The sequence below is a fragment of the Amblyomma mixtum genome, chromosome 3 (assembly GCF_055824585.1).
Source record: "Amblyomma mixtum isolate Tamu chromosome 3, ASM5582458v1, whole genome shotgun sequence".
In the NCBI taxonomy this organism is placed as follows: Eukaryota; Metazoa; Arthropoda; class Arachnida; order Ixodida; family Ixodidae; genus Amblyomma; species Amblyomma mixtum.
Genome location: NC_143014.1, coordinates 257023148 through 257038768, shown reverse-complemented (window position 1 = coordinate 257038768; position 15621 = coordinate 257023148). Strand labels below are relative to the sequence as shown.

Genomic DNA, 15621 nt, shown 5'->3' with positions numbered 1-15621 from the left:
TGTCCCGGTGAGAGCCCCCTCGGTATGGCGCATGTTTTGCCCGTCAGACCAGGAACATGTACGCTAATGATGTTGGCTGGGAGAGTTCTGTTGTGGAGTGTTTTCTAAATATTCTGGTCTTTTATCAGTTATTGAGCAGTGCCTGGTTTCACGCCTTTTCGAAACATTTAAACCAAGCTCAACTCGCAAATAAATTTTTTCGCAAAAATATTTTAAGCTTATATTATGCACGTTGTGCTAAGTTCCCATGAATTTTTTTTTAACAAATCGGAGATGGTCGAGCGCAACGTCTTGGATGTTTGGTGTGGAATGGCCATATATTACTATTATTATTATTGTATTTTTTTCCTTATTTTATGGGTCCTCAGTGCGGGTCCCAGCTTTGTGACGTGCGTGATTTACGAAGTGCTCGATAACGTGGAGTTGACCACACAGTGTTGCACATGCAAGAAAGTGGCTGTTTCAACTGATCAGGATGTACAGTATTAAGGAATAGTAACAAGACATTGCATTTGAGTAGTGAAAAAAAGTTTATGATAGTAGTATGTGGCAGTGATGATAGGCTTTGTGGAAGGAATATGAAGTCATACGTTATAATGCTTTCAAGTAAACCCTAACGGGTACATGAGCAGCTTCATTACGCTTACTTTAATCACAATAGAGGAAGTTGTTATTCCACTGTCACACTAACTCGTCGGCTAATAAACTAAGGCTCGTTATTTAAATTCATAAGCGTGCTGGATAAAATCGTAATTAGATTTTCAAAAATGTGATTTCTCTGGTTGGTGTGATTTATTCAGTTTTAGGTGAGTTGGAACTCAAAACTTGAACTGTGTGTAAAGAGAGTGCATTTCGCATGAACAGGCAACAGCTGGTGCTGTTGGTGCTCAACCATCTTAAGAAGAGACGTGGCTTTCAGTGAAAATTTTTCTATTTCTTGGTGTATTTACATGAAATGTCTTGAGCATATTAGCAATTTCATTTTATTTCATTTTATTACCTTAAAGACCCCGTTAGAGGTATTACTTAGGGGTGGGCAAAAATTAAAAAAAAATGTTTACCACTCTCTCAAAATGTCGCTGTTATATCTCTAAAAAATTGTTTTCTTATTTTCTTCCTCTGAACCATGCGAAAAAGCTGCAGAGTTGAGAAAATGCGGCAGAAGGCCTTATCCAACATTCATTGCATTCCTACTGGCGTGCTACAGGTCAGTATCTTGACTTGAGCACACCAGTAGGAACTGAAGGGCCTCTCAGTTTGCTGGTTACTAATCAATTCATTGAGGCACTTTAGTAATCTCTGCTGCTGAGAATGATGTGATTCCAGTGAAGCCACTTGGCCGGCTGGTATGGTTAATTCATAGGAATTTTTGAAAGTTTGTGTAATGGGTGTGAATTCTGAGAAGAGTGCAGATAATAATATCTTTTAGTAGTGCCTCCAAACAGCTTATACCACTGTATTTTGTTTTGCAGGGAGTGTTATGGACAGTACAATCCTCTCTATGGTGGGCTGTTGTATAGCATTGGCCAGCTGTATCATGCCACAGCCCAGCTTGAGAAGGCCATGGAGTACTTTACGAAGGTGAGCTGCCCAAAGGCTCCACATAGAATAAATCCTGCAGCTTTTCATTGTGGGAAATGTTGCCTGCATGTTGTTTGAGCTTGATTTCACTTTTGGCACATGTTCAGCCGAGTGTGTTCTAGTGATAAATTGATATGGTTCTACATTTTTCGATACTGTATTTACTTGCGTAGCAGACACACTCTCATAATGAGCATGCCATCTATGTTGGTTGGAAAAAGCCATTTTAAATATATTACTTTGTGCAACGAATGCGCACCTCAAATTTTTTAATATAGTATGGTACATTCAATAAAATTTGAAAACCTCTTATTGGTAGAGATGGGAATACTCCCAGTTTTAGGATTTCAGTGTGCATAAACGTGATTAGCTTTTTTCTTTAGCTAGGATAGAAAGCTAGCTGTTCCTTTCACATTGCATGCTGAATGTACTCTGCACTCACATATCTAGTTCAAACAGTGAGGGACTCGTTCCAATGTTTCGCTGTGTCATTTGTGGCGACTGCTACAATAACTAGCCATAACACTGAAGAATCGGCATAAATTATGAAAATTGTTTGGTTTATGGGGTTTAATGTCCCAAAGTGACTTGGGCTATGAGGGATGCCGTAGCGGAGGGCTTCGGATAATTTAGACCACCTGAGGCGCTATAATGTGCACTGTCATTGCATAGTACATGGACCACTAGCATTTCACCTCCATAAAAATGAGACCGCTGCGGCCAGAATTGAACCCGTGTCTTTCCGAACAGCAGCCATGCACCATAACCGCTGAGCCACCACGATGGCTACATTGTTGAAGTACTAATCTATATAGTTGTGAACTCTGCAGTAGATATTGACTGTCTGATAAATATATTCCCATTTCTACTCTGTATCCTTATTTATGTTCAAATGAGGCATGCTGGAAGCCAAAAACTCAGTGAATATACAGACCCAGAAAACCCAGAATTCCTGAGTAATATAGATAAAAGCTTTGAAAAGTTCCTTTCTTTTTTCTTGCTATGGAGAGATGCACTCAATGAAGAAAATTGATTTTGCTTCTAAATAAACTCATAAAATGCAGAAGCCTACAAATTTAACATCTGTTGACAGTCCAAATGAAATCCTAAGGCATCATAGTAGGAAACTGCTGATTGATGCAGGGTTACAATACAAATACACTGCAATGCAAAAAACGAGGACAGAGAATAAACAGAAAATTGCCATACAAGCACTTGTGTGTCCACTTCCTGTCGTTTCTTTTCCCTCTTGTTATGTGGTATAAAATATCATCAGTGTCCTACCCAACCAAGGCTTAAGGCTGATAAGCAAAGCTAGCCCTCATGTTGTAGGTATGCTTTATTTCTAAAGAAAGGAATCCAATGTACTGCTCTTGCATCTTATCCACCAGTGCATCTCTTGCATCTCTTCCACTACCGCCTCTTTCGCCATCATTTATAATTGTAAAACAGCAGAGATGACAAACTCATAAAACAAATAAATGGATGGGAACACATATACGCAGAGCATTAAAGGGGTTGTGAAAAGAAAATGAAGCTGCCCAGTTTTAATTTTTACTGCTTCCACAAACATTAGACATGCGGATTCCGAGATATTTCGGCTCAATATTGAGTCTGCATTTAGTAAAGCCATTTCTAAATCGCTGCCTTTTTGCGCTCATGAAACGACCATGAGGTGCCGTCCGCCAGCACACGCACTACTCAACTACGTCATTTTAAGATCTTTAGAAATGTAGAGATATCTTTAACTTTTATTTACCCTAAATTAATAGCTTTATAAAAGAATCAGAAAGTAAAACAAAGTTTTCCAATTATTTGCACACGTAATCGTACTACGTTAAGCTCCAGCATGTGGTCTTAGATTGATCACTGACAAGGGACCGGTTTCGGTTACTGTTCTGCTTCTCTATCCTCTGTGGCTCCAGTATCAGCGGCTCAATGTAGCCTTGCTTACGTGAACTTGTTTAGGTGGTGTTTCTTGACAACGACGGTTTGAGTCAGAGAATCGAGCTGAGCAAGGTCAGCCCATCTCGACGACTTTGTTTACATGAACTCGATACGAACGAGGCAGCTATTGTGGTGCATCGGCTCCGCGCTTCTGTTCTTCGCTGCAGAAAAAATGCCTTCCCCAAGCGTGAAAGAGGATTAGGCATAATTTGCGTAGGGGGCTGCAAGTCAAGCCACCCCTTGCGATGGAGATGAAGACTCGAGTCCACGACCGGGTTCGGGAGGTTCACGGTTGGGGCTTCCGCAGGCAAAGCTGTCGCGGGCTTTCGACATGACTGCTACTTGCCGGGTGCGCGACGTGCCGTTGCGAATGGCGTAACAATGACCGACTGCAGCTCGCCGTCTGTGCCCAACCGATGTCAATGACAGGCCACATGCGGCGCGTCACACTGACAAGGGGCAGAATACGAGTGTGCTGAGTGCCCAGCGTCATAATGACATAGGGGTGCGGCCGGCCTGTCAGCATGCCGGCCGCCAGCGTCAGAAAAACGCTAGTATTATTTGTTCACGTTCATAACAAGCCCTGGGATAGGTTAATGCCAAAAATGAATCCTATTTGAGGATCGTTGGCCAATGCCGAGTTGCTGGAAGTATTGAATACTGCGATACAAGCAAATTTCATCCCATAGCCCCTTTATTTGCTGCCTGGTCGCGGCTCGCCTGGCGTCTGCTAGCTCTGCTGCTGAAGACGTTGCGGAAATCGAGAATATTTTAATTTTATTTTATTATGGGACAGGTTCACAGTTAAAGGGGTGATGAGAGTAGTACCTTTTACAGCACTGACCGGTTCCAGAGCTCCCTCAGCTGCGGTATCGATGCGAAACCAGGTAGGCTTAGCGATGACCAGGGCCTCGTAGTTCATCGCCCGGGCATGCTGTCATTGCTCGAATATAGCAGGCAGCCTTTCTGATAGCACGGCTTGTTTCTCTTTTCTGGTGTGAATATGAAATACATCAAGTGTACAGGCTGGCTGTCCAGCCTGGATCCCGTCCGCTGGCGTGATAAAAATGAGCTAAAGATTGTTCTTCACGTGAATAACAAACTCTGGGAGCAAGAAGTATAGAAAATAGACCATTTTTGAGGATCGTTGAACAATACCGATGTTGCTGGTAGAAGTAGCAACTGTAATACGATCAAATTTCTTGCCACAACCGCTGCTCAGCTGCTGCTGCCCGGCCGTCGCGGTCTGGCTCACGCGCTGCTAGCTCCACTACCGGAGGTCGTGGGTCGTGGGTTCAGATCCCACCGGCGGCATGTGGTTGTTTTTTCTTCTGCTTTTCTAATCAATTAGCTTTAAGTGGTAACATATTCAGTAATATTCTTAATCGAACAACAGCACAAAATAAATAAATTTAAAAAAAATCCCTCGTGTCCCTTGGTCTCTGTGGCTGTTGGCTTCTCTCATATTTATAACGAGCCCCTCATCCCCCTCTCTTGTTTGCTTAATTGCTTAGAGAGGGCCTCGGTTCTGGCAGCCTTGACGCCATAGGAAGCATAAGAGGGTTCTCACAGAGCTTCCACATCGCCGTTCGATGACGTTCTACGTCACATCAGCGGTATCTCAGGACGTGCTACGTCCGCCGCTTAAGAGCGTGGGTGGCGCTGGCGAACACTCTAAAGGTTAGGTTATTTGTAAACATAAATACCCCCGAAAGCAGAAGAATTGACAGCCGTCGCCGTAGCTCAGTGGTAGAGCACCGAACGCGTAATTCGGAGGTCGTGGGTTTGGATCCCACCGGCGGCATGTGATTGTTTTTTCTTCTGCTTTTCTAATCAATTAGCTTTAAGCGGTAACATATTCAGTAATATTCTTAATCGAACAACAGCACAAAATAAATAAATTGTAAAAAAAATCTCTCGTGTTGGCTTCTCTCGCGTCGCTGTTGGCTTCTCTCATATTTATAACGAGCCCCTCATCCCCCCTCTCTTGTGGCAAAGTGTTACACCGGCTGTAGGCTGGGCTTGAGTCTAGTGGCGCGAAGATTCTTGCTGCTCCGTGTGTCCCTGCTTGCAGTAGGCGGCAGTTCACAAGTGACGACTGGTGCGGGGTGCTGGCCAAGTTTTTGCACATGTGTCAACTTAACAGCTAGGAGATTCCATTCTGAGCAGGCGACGATCATTTTGACACCACATTTGAGTCAATATAGTGCTCTGACCTCGGTCAACTATGGCTCAACAGGCCTCACTAAGCCGCCGTGTTGTGTTGACGACAGAAGCCTCTTATTGGCTTCTTAAGATGATGTTTGCTGTGAGTTGAGGGGGACGCGCGCTGGGAAACCGAAATTTAGTTTTTTTCGCTATTCAGGCAACCCAGATGATTAAACGAACCAAAGTATACTATAGAATGAAGGGTCAGAATTGCAAATACACACGTCGTTCAAAATTTTCAGAAAACATTTCACGATCCCTTTAAGACACCAATTTTTGTTGGTAATATAAAAGAAAAAAAGTCACGTTGCTCGCACTAAGACTTTCAACCATATCTCATGTCCAGGATAGTCTGCAGTGTGTGAACTCTCAGTGCCTTCTTGAAACTCTAGCACATTTGTGAAGCTAGGAGAGATGATTAGTTGATGTAGGTGAACCTGGCCACTGCTAAGTTTATGGGGCAGGCAAAAAAAAATTGTCATGAAGAGGTGTTGTGTGCACCTGAAACAACGTACACGTTTATCGCATACTGTACGCACATGCGCATCGTTTGGCTGTTGCTCATCTGATAGCCTGTGCTGGCTTTAAAAGACCACTTGTATGGACCCATCGTGCTCAGTAGTGTAACCTATTTGCAGCCTGCCAAATAGCAAGAATAAACATTGTTCGATGTTTCATCTACTCTGCCCAATTCCTGGATGCCAAACATGACATATTGGTGACGAGTGTGGGAGCATCGTATAGAATTTTCAGCATGAGGAAACTGGCTTCATTGTAGAGAGATTCCTGCCTTGAAGATTACCCAGCGGTGGAATTCCTGAAATCAGCATTATGGCAGCAGAAACTTGAAGTGAGTCATGAGTTGTATTGGTCAGTTTGAAGCTTTCAACAAGACCACGAGCAACTGGTGCTCGTATGAGGAAAGACTGAAGGCTTACGTTTTGGTGAACGATGTTCCCACTGAAAAGAAGGTTCTTGCTTTTCTTAGTCTCATCAGTGCAAATACCTACATGCCATCAGGTTGTTGGCAGCACTGGATGCACTGTCCTTGCTAGAGTTTGGCTGTCTTCTGAAACTCCTGGGTGATTGCCTGACGCTGCAGCCGTCCGTCATTGAAGAGCGTGATGAAATTTTGCAGTGCCGAATTTGTCATTGAACCTCAAAGCCTGATGCAGAGTTGCAAATTTGGAAGCTTCCTGGATGAAGTACGTCAGGAATGTTTTGTCCGCAGCCTGCTCTGAGAAGACAGTCAGCGTCTATTGTTCATGGAGAACTAAAGGCTAACCTTCCAGGAGGCCGTAGATAGAGCTCTAGCCATGGAAACTGCAGTGAAAAGTGTGGCATTCATGCATAACAGCGCACCCGCGGCGCCAGATGTGAACAAGGTTTGAGTCGAAAAACAGTCTGCTTCTGATGCGGCTCACCCAATCGTTCTAGTGAAGTGTGCCCTCATACTGGCGATACATGCTACAATTGTAACCACAAAGGGCACATTCAGCGTGTGTTCCGCAAAGGAAAGAAAGCTAGGGAGGTAAAACCTTGGAGACGAGTGAAGAGGCTGGCATCCATCCAAAACAAAACAAGTAGTCTGTCCCACTTCAAGCAGTCAACATAGCCCCAGTTACAGCGGCTCTGAACATCAACGGCATCCTGCTGACAATGGAGCTTGACACTAGCGCAGCTCTGTCATCTCGTGGCCCGAATTTAAGAATGTAAGCAACTACAGGCAACTTCATTAAAATTGCACACGTATACTGGAGCGCTGGTGAAATCTAACGGTCTGGTGAGAGTTGTTGTGAACCAGAATGATCAGACCACGGAGCTTCTCCTGTATGCCGGGGACACTTAGAACGAGCACTTTTCGGCAGAGAATGATTGCAATATATTTGGCTGGAAGCTTGGCATCATAACACCTGTTGGTACAAGTGACTACTCGACGCCCTTAGTACCAGTGGTAAAGAGGGGTGGAAGCCTCTGGCTGTATGGCAATTATAAAACCACCAGCAATCCCTGTCTGGAAGTAGACCGCCACCTACTACCTTGGATAGGTAACCTTCTAGTAGTGCTTGTGGGGGGGGCGAGGGATTTTCCCAATTGACCTTAATAGGGCCTACCAGCAGGTCATTATGCTCCTGGAAGCTACTGACGTTAAACACACACAAGGGCTTGTACAGCATGAACCATCTGCCTTCTGGCATTTCATCTGCCCCGAGCATATTTTAAAGAATCATGGACAATACTTGGAAAGGGTTGGAAAGAGCTGGTTGCTATCTTGATGACATTCTGGTCACAGGCAAGACCAAGGAAGAACACTTACTCAATTTGGAAGCTGTCTTATCAAGGTTGCTAGAACGAGGTGTGCGCATCCGGTGTGAAAAGTGCTCATTTTTTAAACGAGAGCTCCGTTATCTGGGCCATGTCATCAACAGCAATGGGGTTTGCACGTCCCCTGTACAGTAAAAGCTCGTTAATTCGACCCCCGTTAATTCAGAAAATCTGATAATTCGACGCGCACGCGAGGTCCCTACAATTATACATAAGAGTCTATGGGGCGAAATTCTCGTTAATTCGAACAAATTTTGCCGTGCGCCGGTTAATTCGACTTCACTCCACAGCCCGCCAAGCCGGTGCGCTGAGAGCAAAAAGAAAAAACACTGCCACAAGCAGTGCTACTGTACGGCTGATAGACCATCCGTATGGTCATCGTCATCAGCAGCGTGAGAGAGGGCGAGGGAAGTGAGGTTAGCGGCGGCCGAAGTGGCTGGTGTCTTTGTGCTTTGTTGTGTTGCAGCCATCGTGTTGGTGTCGTCCACTTAACCCTATTGACAGCAAGTCTCATTTTGGCGTGTGTCGTCGTTTCCACGTGTTCTTGCTGCCACGATCGCGGTTATTTAACCGTAAGGCGGAGTCTTATTTAGCAATTGCGCGCTTTGCCAGCATGTTTACTGCGCTGCTTTCAACTGGGTAGCGCGCAGTGCCTGCACGCCTCGCCTTTGTGTCCTGGCAGCTCATCGAGGATGAAAATAATGAAGAAGTGACAGGCGCTGCCAACGACGATTCGTTGGAAGGTGACGATTGTGAGCAGTTGCCCCAAATGCCTAAGTGCACAGTGAAAGAAGCCGCAGAAGCCTTGTCCGTGCGGGAGGACTTCTGTGAACAAATCTCTGATGATGCGTGTGTCGTGGAGCACGTGGTAGCTGTTAGAGCTATCGTAGTCGCTCAAATTCGCTCGAAAAAGCAGACGATGATAACAGATTTCTTTGCCAAATAAAGGTACATCCTGTTGCGGCAAACATTGTATTTTGTTGTTCATTCGATAATTCGACATTCAGGTAATTCGACAATTTTTCGCGGTCCCGTCAGTGTCAAATTAACGAGCTTTCACTGTAAAGGTATCGGCATAGATGAGTGCACCTGCTCCAAAACACAAGCAGCAAGTGCAGTCTTTCCTTGGAATGGTCAGCTATTACAGCAAGCTTGTTCAGCATCTGTCGACTTTGGCACACCCATTCTACAAGCTGCTAAAGCAAACAACAGAGTGGACGTGGGATGAGTCCTGCCAGCTTGCTTTCAAGGAGATAAAAGCAACTGTGGCTTGTCCTCCCCTTCAGTTCTCGCCCTTTACAATCTGAAGCAACCCCTTGAACTTGCCTGCAACACACCCCAATACCGCATAGGCATGGTTATTCTGAACAGAATAAATGATCAGTTCGACCAGCTGTGCACATTATCAAGTGCCGAGGAGAATTACTTTCATATCAAGAAAAAAGCCCTTGCCCTCGTATTCGGCGTAAAAAGAAGTTTAATTTCTACGTCTACGGGAACATTCTTCTCTCGTTATTGACCATAAACCACTGTAAGCGATTTTCAGCCCAAAAATGGGCATTCCTATGCTGGCAGCTGCACTTATGCAGTGGTGGGCGGTTGCGTTGTCAGCCTAAGATTACACCCTTGAGTTAAAGGAATCTGGTGACAACACAGAAGCAGATTGTCAACTGCGGTCGCTGCTCAACAGCAGTGAACAGGAATTGGTAGAAGAAGGGAGACTTTCCATTTTCTTCATTTTGAAACGCCTCCCATCACAGGCCAAGAGCTTATGAAACAAGGCATGACCTTTTACTGAGCAAGGTACTGGAATTCACAAGTGCTGGCTGGCCTTCGCACATCTGGCTGTTGCTGGGAAGGATTTGAGACCTTTCTTCAACAAGCATTTGGAGCTCGCAGTCCATCAAGGGTGTTTGATGTATGGCATGAGAGTAGTCATGCCTCCGAAACACCAGGACTTCTTGCTTAAGGAACTGCATCAGGGTCACCCTGGTATCTTGAGAATCAAAGAACTCATGAGGAGCTACGTCTGGTGGCAGGCAATTGATCCAGATGTAGAGCAAAGCGTAAAGAGATGTCAGGAGTGTCAGCAGCAGTGCAACAAACCAGCGCGAGCTCCACTTCATTCCTGGTCATGGCCTACTTTGTCCTTGCAGAGAGTTCACTTCGACTTCGCTGGACTCTTGAAAAACAAAGTGTTACTCGTTGCTGTTCATGCACATTCAAAAATGCCGGAAGTCTGCGTTGTGTAGAAGACCACGGCGGCTCACACCTGTTCTCCCGTTTTGACATACCGGGGACCATCGTGACCGACAACGGATCACAGTTTGTTTTGAAGAACTTAAGAGCTTCGTCAAAGGCTTTGGTGGTCATTATATCGTGAGTGCAGCATAACATCCGAACACTACTGGCCTTGTGGAGAGAACTGTACTGTTAGGAGAAGGTAAGTGACGCCAACCAAGTAAAATACAGGAAAAACACGACGTTTCGGGACCGGCTCGGCCCCTTCTTCACGGTGTGACTACGGGCGAGCGCAGCTTGGCTTTTTAAGCCCCTGTGTGGAGGACCTGCGGGTCAATGGCCGCAGCCCATGGACGTAGGATGAGGGGAGAGTCCCCAGGGAACGATTAACATTCTCTCGTGTTTGCTGTATGTGCCACGACTCGAGTAGAAGCCTCCTGCGTGGGTTAGCTTCCGTTTCCAATACAATGGTGCTGTCGAAGTCAATTGGGTGGTCACACCCTTCACAGTGTTCGGCCACGGCGCTGCGTTGACGATTCATGTGACGGACGTCCGCTTTGTGTTGGTTCATCCTTTCCGCGAAGTTCTTCGTTTCCCCTATGTACGACGCCGGGCAGACGGAACACGGAATTTTGTACACGACGCCCTGGGCCTTTTCTCTGGGCTGCCGGTTTTTTGGGCGGGGGAGAAGGCGACCGATAGTGCTGGTCGGTTTGTGCGTTGTCAGCACCCCTTCTTTTCCGAGAATGCGACCGAGCGTCTCGCTCACGCCTCTCACGTAGGGGATGCAAACACGTTTCCGCTTCTGGCATGCGTCTGAGGAAATAATAGACCGGATTTTGTTTTGCCTTTCTTGCTTCCTGATAATGCGCCGGATGAATGAGCTTGGGTAGCCGTTCTTTTGGAGGTCAGAAATGACTCGGTTCTTCTCCTTCCTTTTATCTTCACTTGAGGAACATATGGAGTCGGCTCTCTTCAGTAATGACGTCACGACAGATGCTTTGTGCGGGATGGGATGGTTCGAATCGAAATGTAGGTACCGTCCTGTGTGGGTTGGCTTCCTGTGCACCGAGGACTGCAGGCCTTTGTCGTGCCTTGTAAGTAGGACATCCAGAAAAGGCAGGCTGCCCTGCTGTTCATGTTCAACAGTAAATTGTATGGCCGGTTCAACTGAATTTAGATGACTCTGGAGGTTTTCTATCTCTGAGGTTTTCACCACACAAAAGCAGTCGTCTACATAACGGAGGAATAACTTTGGCTTGGGATTAAAGGAGGAGAGGGCCCGGCTTTCGACGTCCTCCATGGTTAGGTTAGCCACTGTGACTGAAATTGATGCCCCCATAGCAGTTCCGGTTGTTTGCTTGAAAAATTCTCCGTTGTAGGTGAAAAAGGTACTGCGCAGACAGAGGTCGAGAAGGCGACATACCTCATCGACGTTGAGTGGAGTTCTCTCGTGCAGCGTTTGGTCGTTTTCGAGTGCGCGGCGAGCGACGGACACAGCAAGGGGAACCGGTACGCAGGTAAATAGCGACACCACGTCAAATGAGACTAGGCTTTCGTCTTCCTCCACGGTAAGGTTCGAGACAAGTTGGACGAAATGCCGCGAATTCTGTACATGCGTGGGTGTTCTGCCGGCGAGCGGCGCCAGTACCTTGTGCAGGTAGTCAGAGAGACGTCGCAGAGGAGACAGGGTGAAGTCTACAATTGGCCGAAGGGGGACGCCAGGTTTGTGAGTTTTAGGTAGCCCGTAAAAACCTGGAGCTGAGCCGTTTCTGGAGATGAGGCGGAGGTAAAGCCATTTGAAATCAGGATGCCGCTTGAACATCTCTGCCAGGGTTTTGTTGAGTGTTGCCTGAGTGTTTGAAGTCGGATCCTTGCGAACCTTCTCATACGCCCCACTGCTCAAAAGGGCTGACGCCTTCTCCTCGTAGTCGCGTCGGTCCATCACCACTGTAGAGTTGCCCTTGTCTGCCGGGAGTATGACGATGTCGGTGTCGTCCCTGAGACCGCGTAGGGCTTTTCGTTCCAGTTGAGACAGATTGCTCGGAAATTTGGGGGGTACCTTGGCGATGACACCAATCGCTTTCAGGCGGACCTCTTCCCTGACGTGCGGCTCCAGGTGCTGGATCGCATCTTCAACAGCCGCGACTAGTTTTGGGAGGGCGGGACCAGATGATATGTTGAATCCATGTCCTTTTGCGAGAACAGAGGATTCGGGCGGTGTTAAGCGACGGGAGGAGAGGTTCTTTACAAAGCCAGAGTTATGGGGGTCAGGCTGTTTCTTCTGCCGCTGCTGTAGGGCAAACAACTTCTTGTTTTGACACTCACGATGTTTGTTGGCTGCAGTGGAGGCCGCTTCCATGGCAAAGGCGTCCACCCGCGGGAAGAGCTCAGGCATCCTGTGTTCTAGTTGGCGGCGCGCGAAGAACCGGTCCAGCTCCTTTTTGCGGAGAACGGAATGGCAAAAAGCCAAGCTGCGCTCGCCCGTAGTCACACCGTGAAGAAGGGGCCGAGCCGGTCCCGAAACGTCGTGTTTTTCCTGTATTTTACTTGGTTGGCGTCACTTACCTTCTCCTAACATTAAATTTCCCAACCAGACAGACTTCTGTCGAATGTTTTCTTTTGAGAACTGTACTGGACTGAGCCACTTCCAGCTGTGGCCTCTGCTGTAACAAATAGCCCTCCAAAGAAGCAGTGCTACCCACATGACAGTGTTTTGCCTTTATTACATAGTTTTGTGTTTGCGGTTTCTTAATACAGTTACGAGAGTTGTACGAAGTGTCCTTATGTGCATGGAAAAACATACTCAGCCAAGCAACTGCCTTAAGCTGGTGATAATATTGAGTAGACGGCGCTATATGCTAGTCGACAGTACTTAGGCTTGATAATTACGAATATACCATTGTGGGGCGTCCTACAAATCGCTACTTCGAGATCTGCGTTTCCAACCATACTTGCCGTTTGGCATCTGCTACGAACTACTATTATCGAAATTCTCTGCGGCAGCGGTGACATGCTGAAACTCGTGGTAGGAGTGGCCTTTTTGTTGACAGAAAGATGCCACTCGAGAAGACTGTGCTACCTTTTCCTTTGTCATCACCAAATCACTGCAGTGGCAAATATGCTATCTTGCATGCGAGTTTTCCTGGAAGTGTATTTATGAACATGAATATACTTCTTAGTCTGGGTTAAAGTAAAAGAAAAAAATATGGCTTCTGCTGCATTAGATTTTCGGGGGCATTACTATTGCTGAGTGTGATTTTGGTTTGTTTGCAGGCTGAACATGTACTGGCCATCAGCCACGGACATTCCCATCGACTCTACATGCACTTGACAGAAGCATATGATCAGTGCAAGTCTGGAATGGAAAATCCGGGAAGAGGCGAAGGTGTCACTGTTAAAGCGCAGTGACAAGCACTCTGAATTCCAGAAGAGCTTTAATACATAATTTGCCTAAGAAGTTAAATAAAAAAAAACAAATATGCAAGTGTGCTGTTGAGTGCCATTATTTGATCAATTCTCAAACTATTCCTTGGGCATGGCAAGTAAACTCATTCAGCAGTTGAGTATGTGGCTGTGAAGCTGTTGGTCGAACTCTTGTATATGGCCTACCCACAGCCTGCCACGCTCACAAGTGCCAGTGGAAGTGAGAGTGCCAGACAACCTCTCTTATTAACTTTCTGTGTAGCCACAGTGTGAACCCAGAAAGAGATGAGCTAAATGAGAACATAGTACAGCATGAGATAATTGGCATGGAAATTCCATGCGTAGCACTTCCGGCCACTGCCGGGCATTCGTGGGGGAAGTAGGGAATCTAGTTACCATATATTGCTGATTATAAGTCGACCCCCCAACTCGCGACCCACTTTGGCCAAAAAAAGTTGAGACTCCGAATTTAGGTCGATGCTGCAGCACCCTGCAGTCCCAGCTCACCCAAAAAGTTTTTCAGAAGGCCAAGTCATAAACAAACATTTATTCATTCAACACACATCTCTCACTCGTCGTCGCTTGTGAGGACACAGTCGCGATCATTATCTTATAAGCCACTGCTGCCTCTGGTCATCGGAAGCAGTGCCGAGATGCCGCACGTGGAAAACGCCGCAGAGACCATGTCTGTTGGTAGTCCATACCAGGCATCGTTGACCCATTGCGCCACTTCGCCCAAAGAAGCTTGCTTCATCCACCCTCTTGGTGTCTGGGTTTTCTTGCTGGAGCCACTCGTAGAATGCACCGATGCGGTATTTGAATGGCTTCCCCACCGCCCGGAATGATGACCAGGTCGCGTCCGTTACCACTTTTTTCACATGGGAGGTTATGTGGCCGAGGAAAGAGTTGAGGATGAGCATGCTGCGGGGCTTCAGCAGTACCCCCGGATGCCTGTACCACATGAGACGAAACCATTCAAGGACCATTTCATCATTAAAAAATCCCTTCTCATTCATCCTCACGATGACTTTTAGCAGGAACTTTTCCTTCGTTGGGATCGTTTTCCTCTTGAACAGAAGGAATGGCGGTAACTTGTGCCCATCTGCCGTACAGCATAACACGACCGTGAAACGGTTGTGCGTGTTGCCCGTTATCAGCAGGCGGACCTGGCACTCCCCTTTTGCAGACACGGTCCTGTTGCTAGGCATATCAAACCAGACTGGAGTCTGGTCACCGTTGCCTATTTGACCAAGCAGGAATGAATGTGTTGCCCTCAGATCATTCACGTAGTGCAGAAAGCACTCCGTTTTTCTTCGTAGGCTTCGGGCAACCGTTAGCATAGTCATTCATAATCTTAGGCTTAGGCCGTTCCTCTTCATGAAATTCGTCACCCACTTCTTAGACACTTTAAACTCTGTATGTGGGATGCACATCACCTCCGCGACAGCACGTGTCTTTGTTTCAATGTCATTGTAGCAAACACTCAGCCTCTTGCTTCTCTGGTCGTGAACCCAATCTCGAAGCACCTCCTCAACGGCAGGGTACTGTCTGGACTTCGGCCCACGAAAGGAATGGCGTATAGCAGCGCACTCAAAAAGCTTACTTCTTTGTTTTCTCCAGCCTCTCATGCACTTATCTGAGACGTCGAACTTCCGCCCCGCTGCGACGTTGTGTTTCGGCTCGGCATAGAGGATGACTTGCCGCTTGAAAGCCGCGCTGTACTATTGCTGAGGTTGCCGTGGCATCTTGCAAAGCGTCCGTCCGGGAGTGACACAAACCACATAGACCGCTTTTAGCTGTCACGTAGGCGGTGCGATGTGCAGAAATGGCGAAAGGCGCACAACAACACGCGAAAATGCTTCTCGGCTCATGTGACTGGTCACGTGTGGTCTA

The 15621-nt window shown here is 46.7% G+C and overlaps 1 protein-coding gene across 1 annotated transcript in view; it reads left to right on the top strand.

Annotated features, from left to right (window-relative positions):
* LOC149354488 (histone-lysine N-methyltransferase SMYD3-like) overlaps nt 1-13772 on the top strand; it is a 60147-nt gene extending 46375 nt beyond the window's left edge. Inside the window, exons 11-12 of the mRNA XM_089583342.1 lie at nt 1473-1581; nt 13579-13772. Coding sequence (XP_089439468.1) covers nt 1473-1581; nt 13579-13713 — 244 coding nt within the window. The 3' untranslated portion in view covers nt 13714-13772. The remainder of the gene's footprint in view (nt 1-1472; nt 1582-13578) is intronic.
* Nucleotides 13773-15621: the final 1849 nt, after the last annotated feature.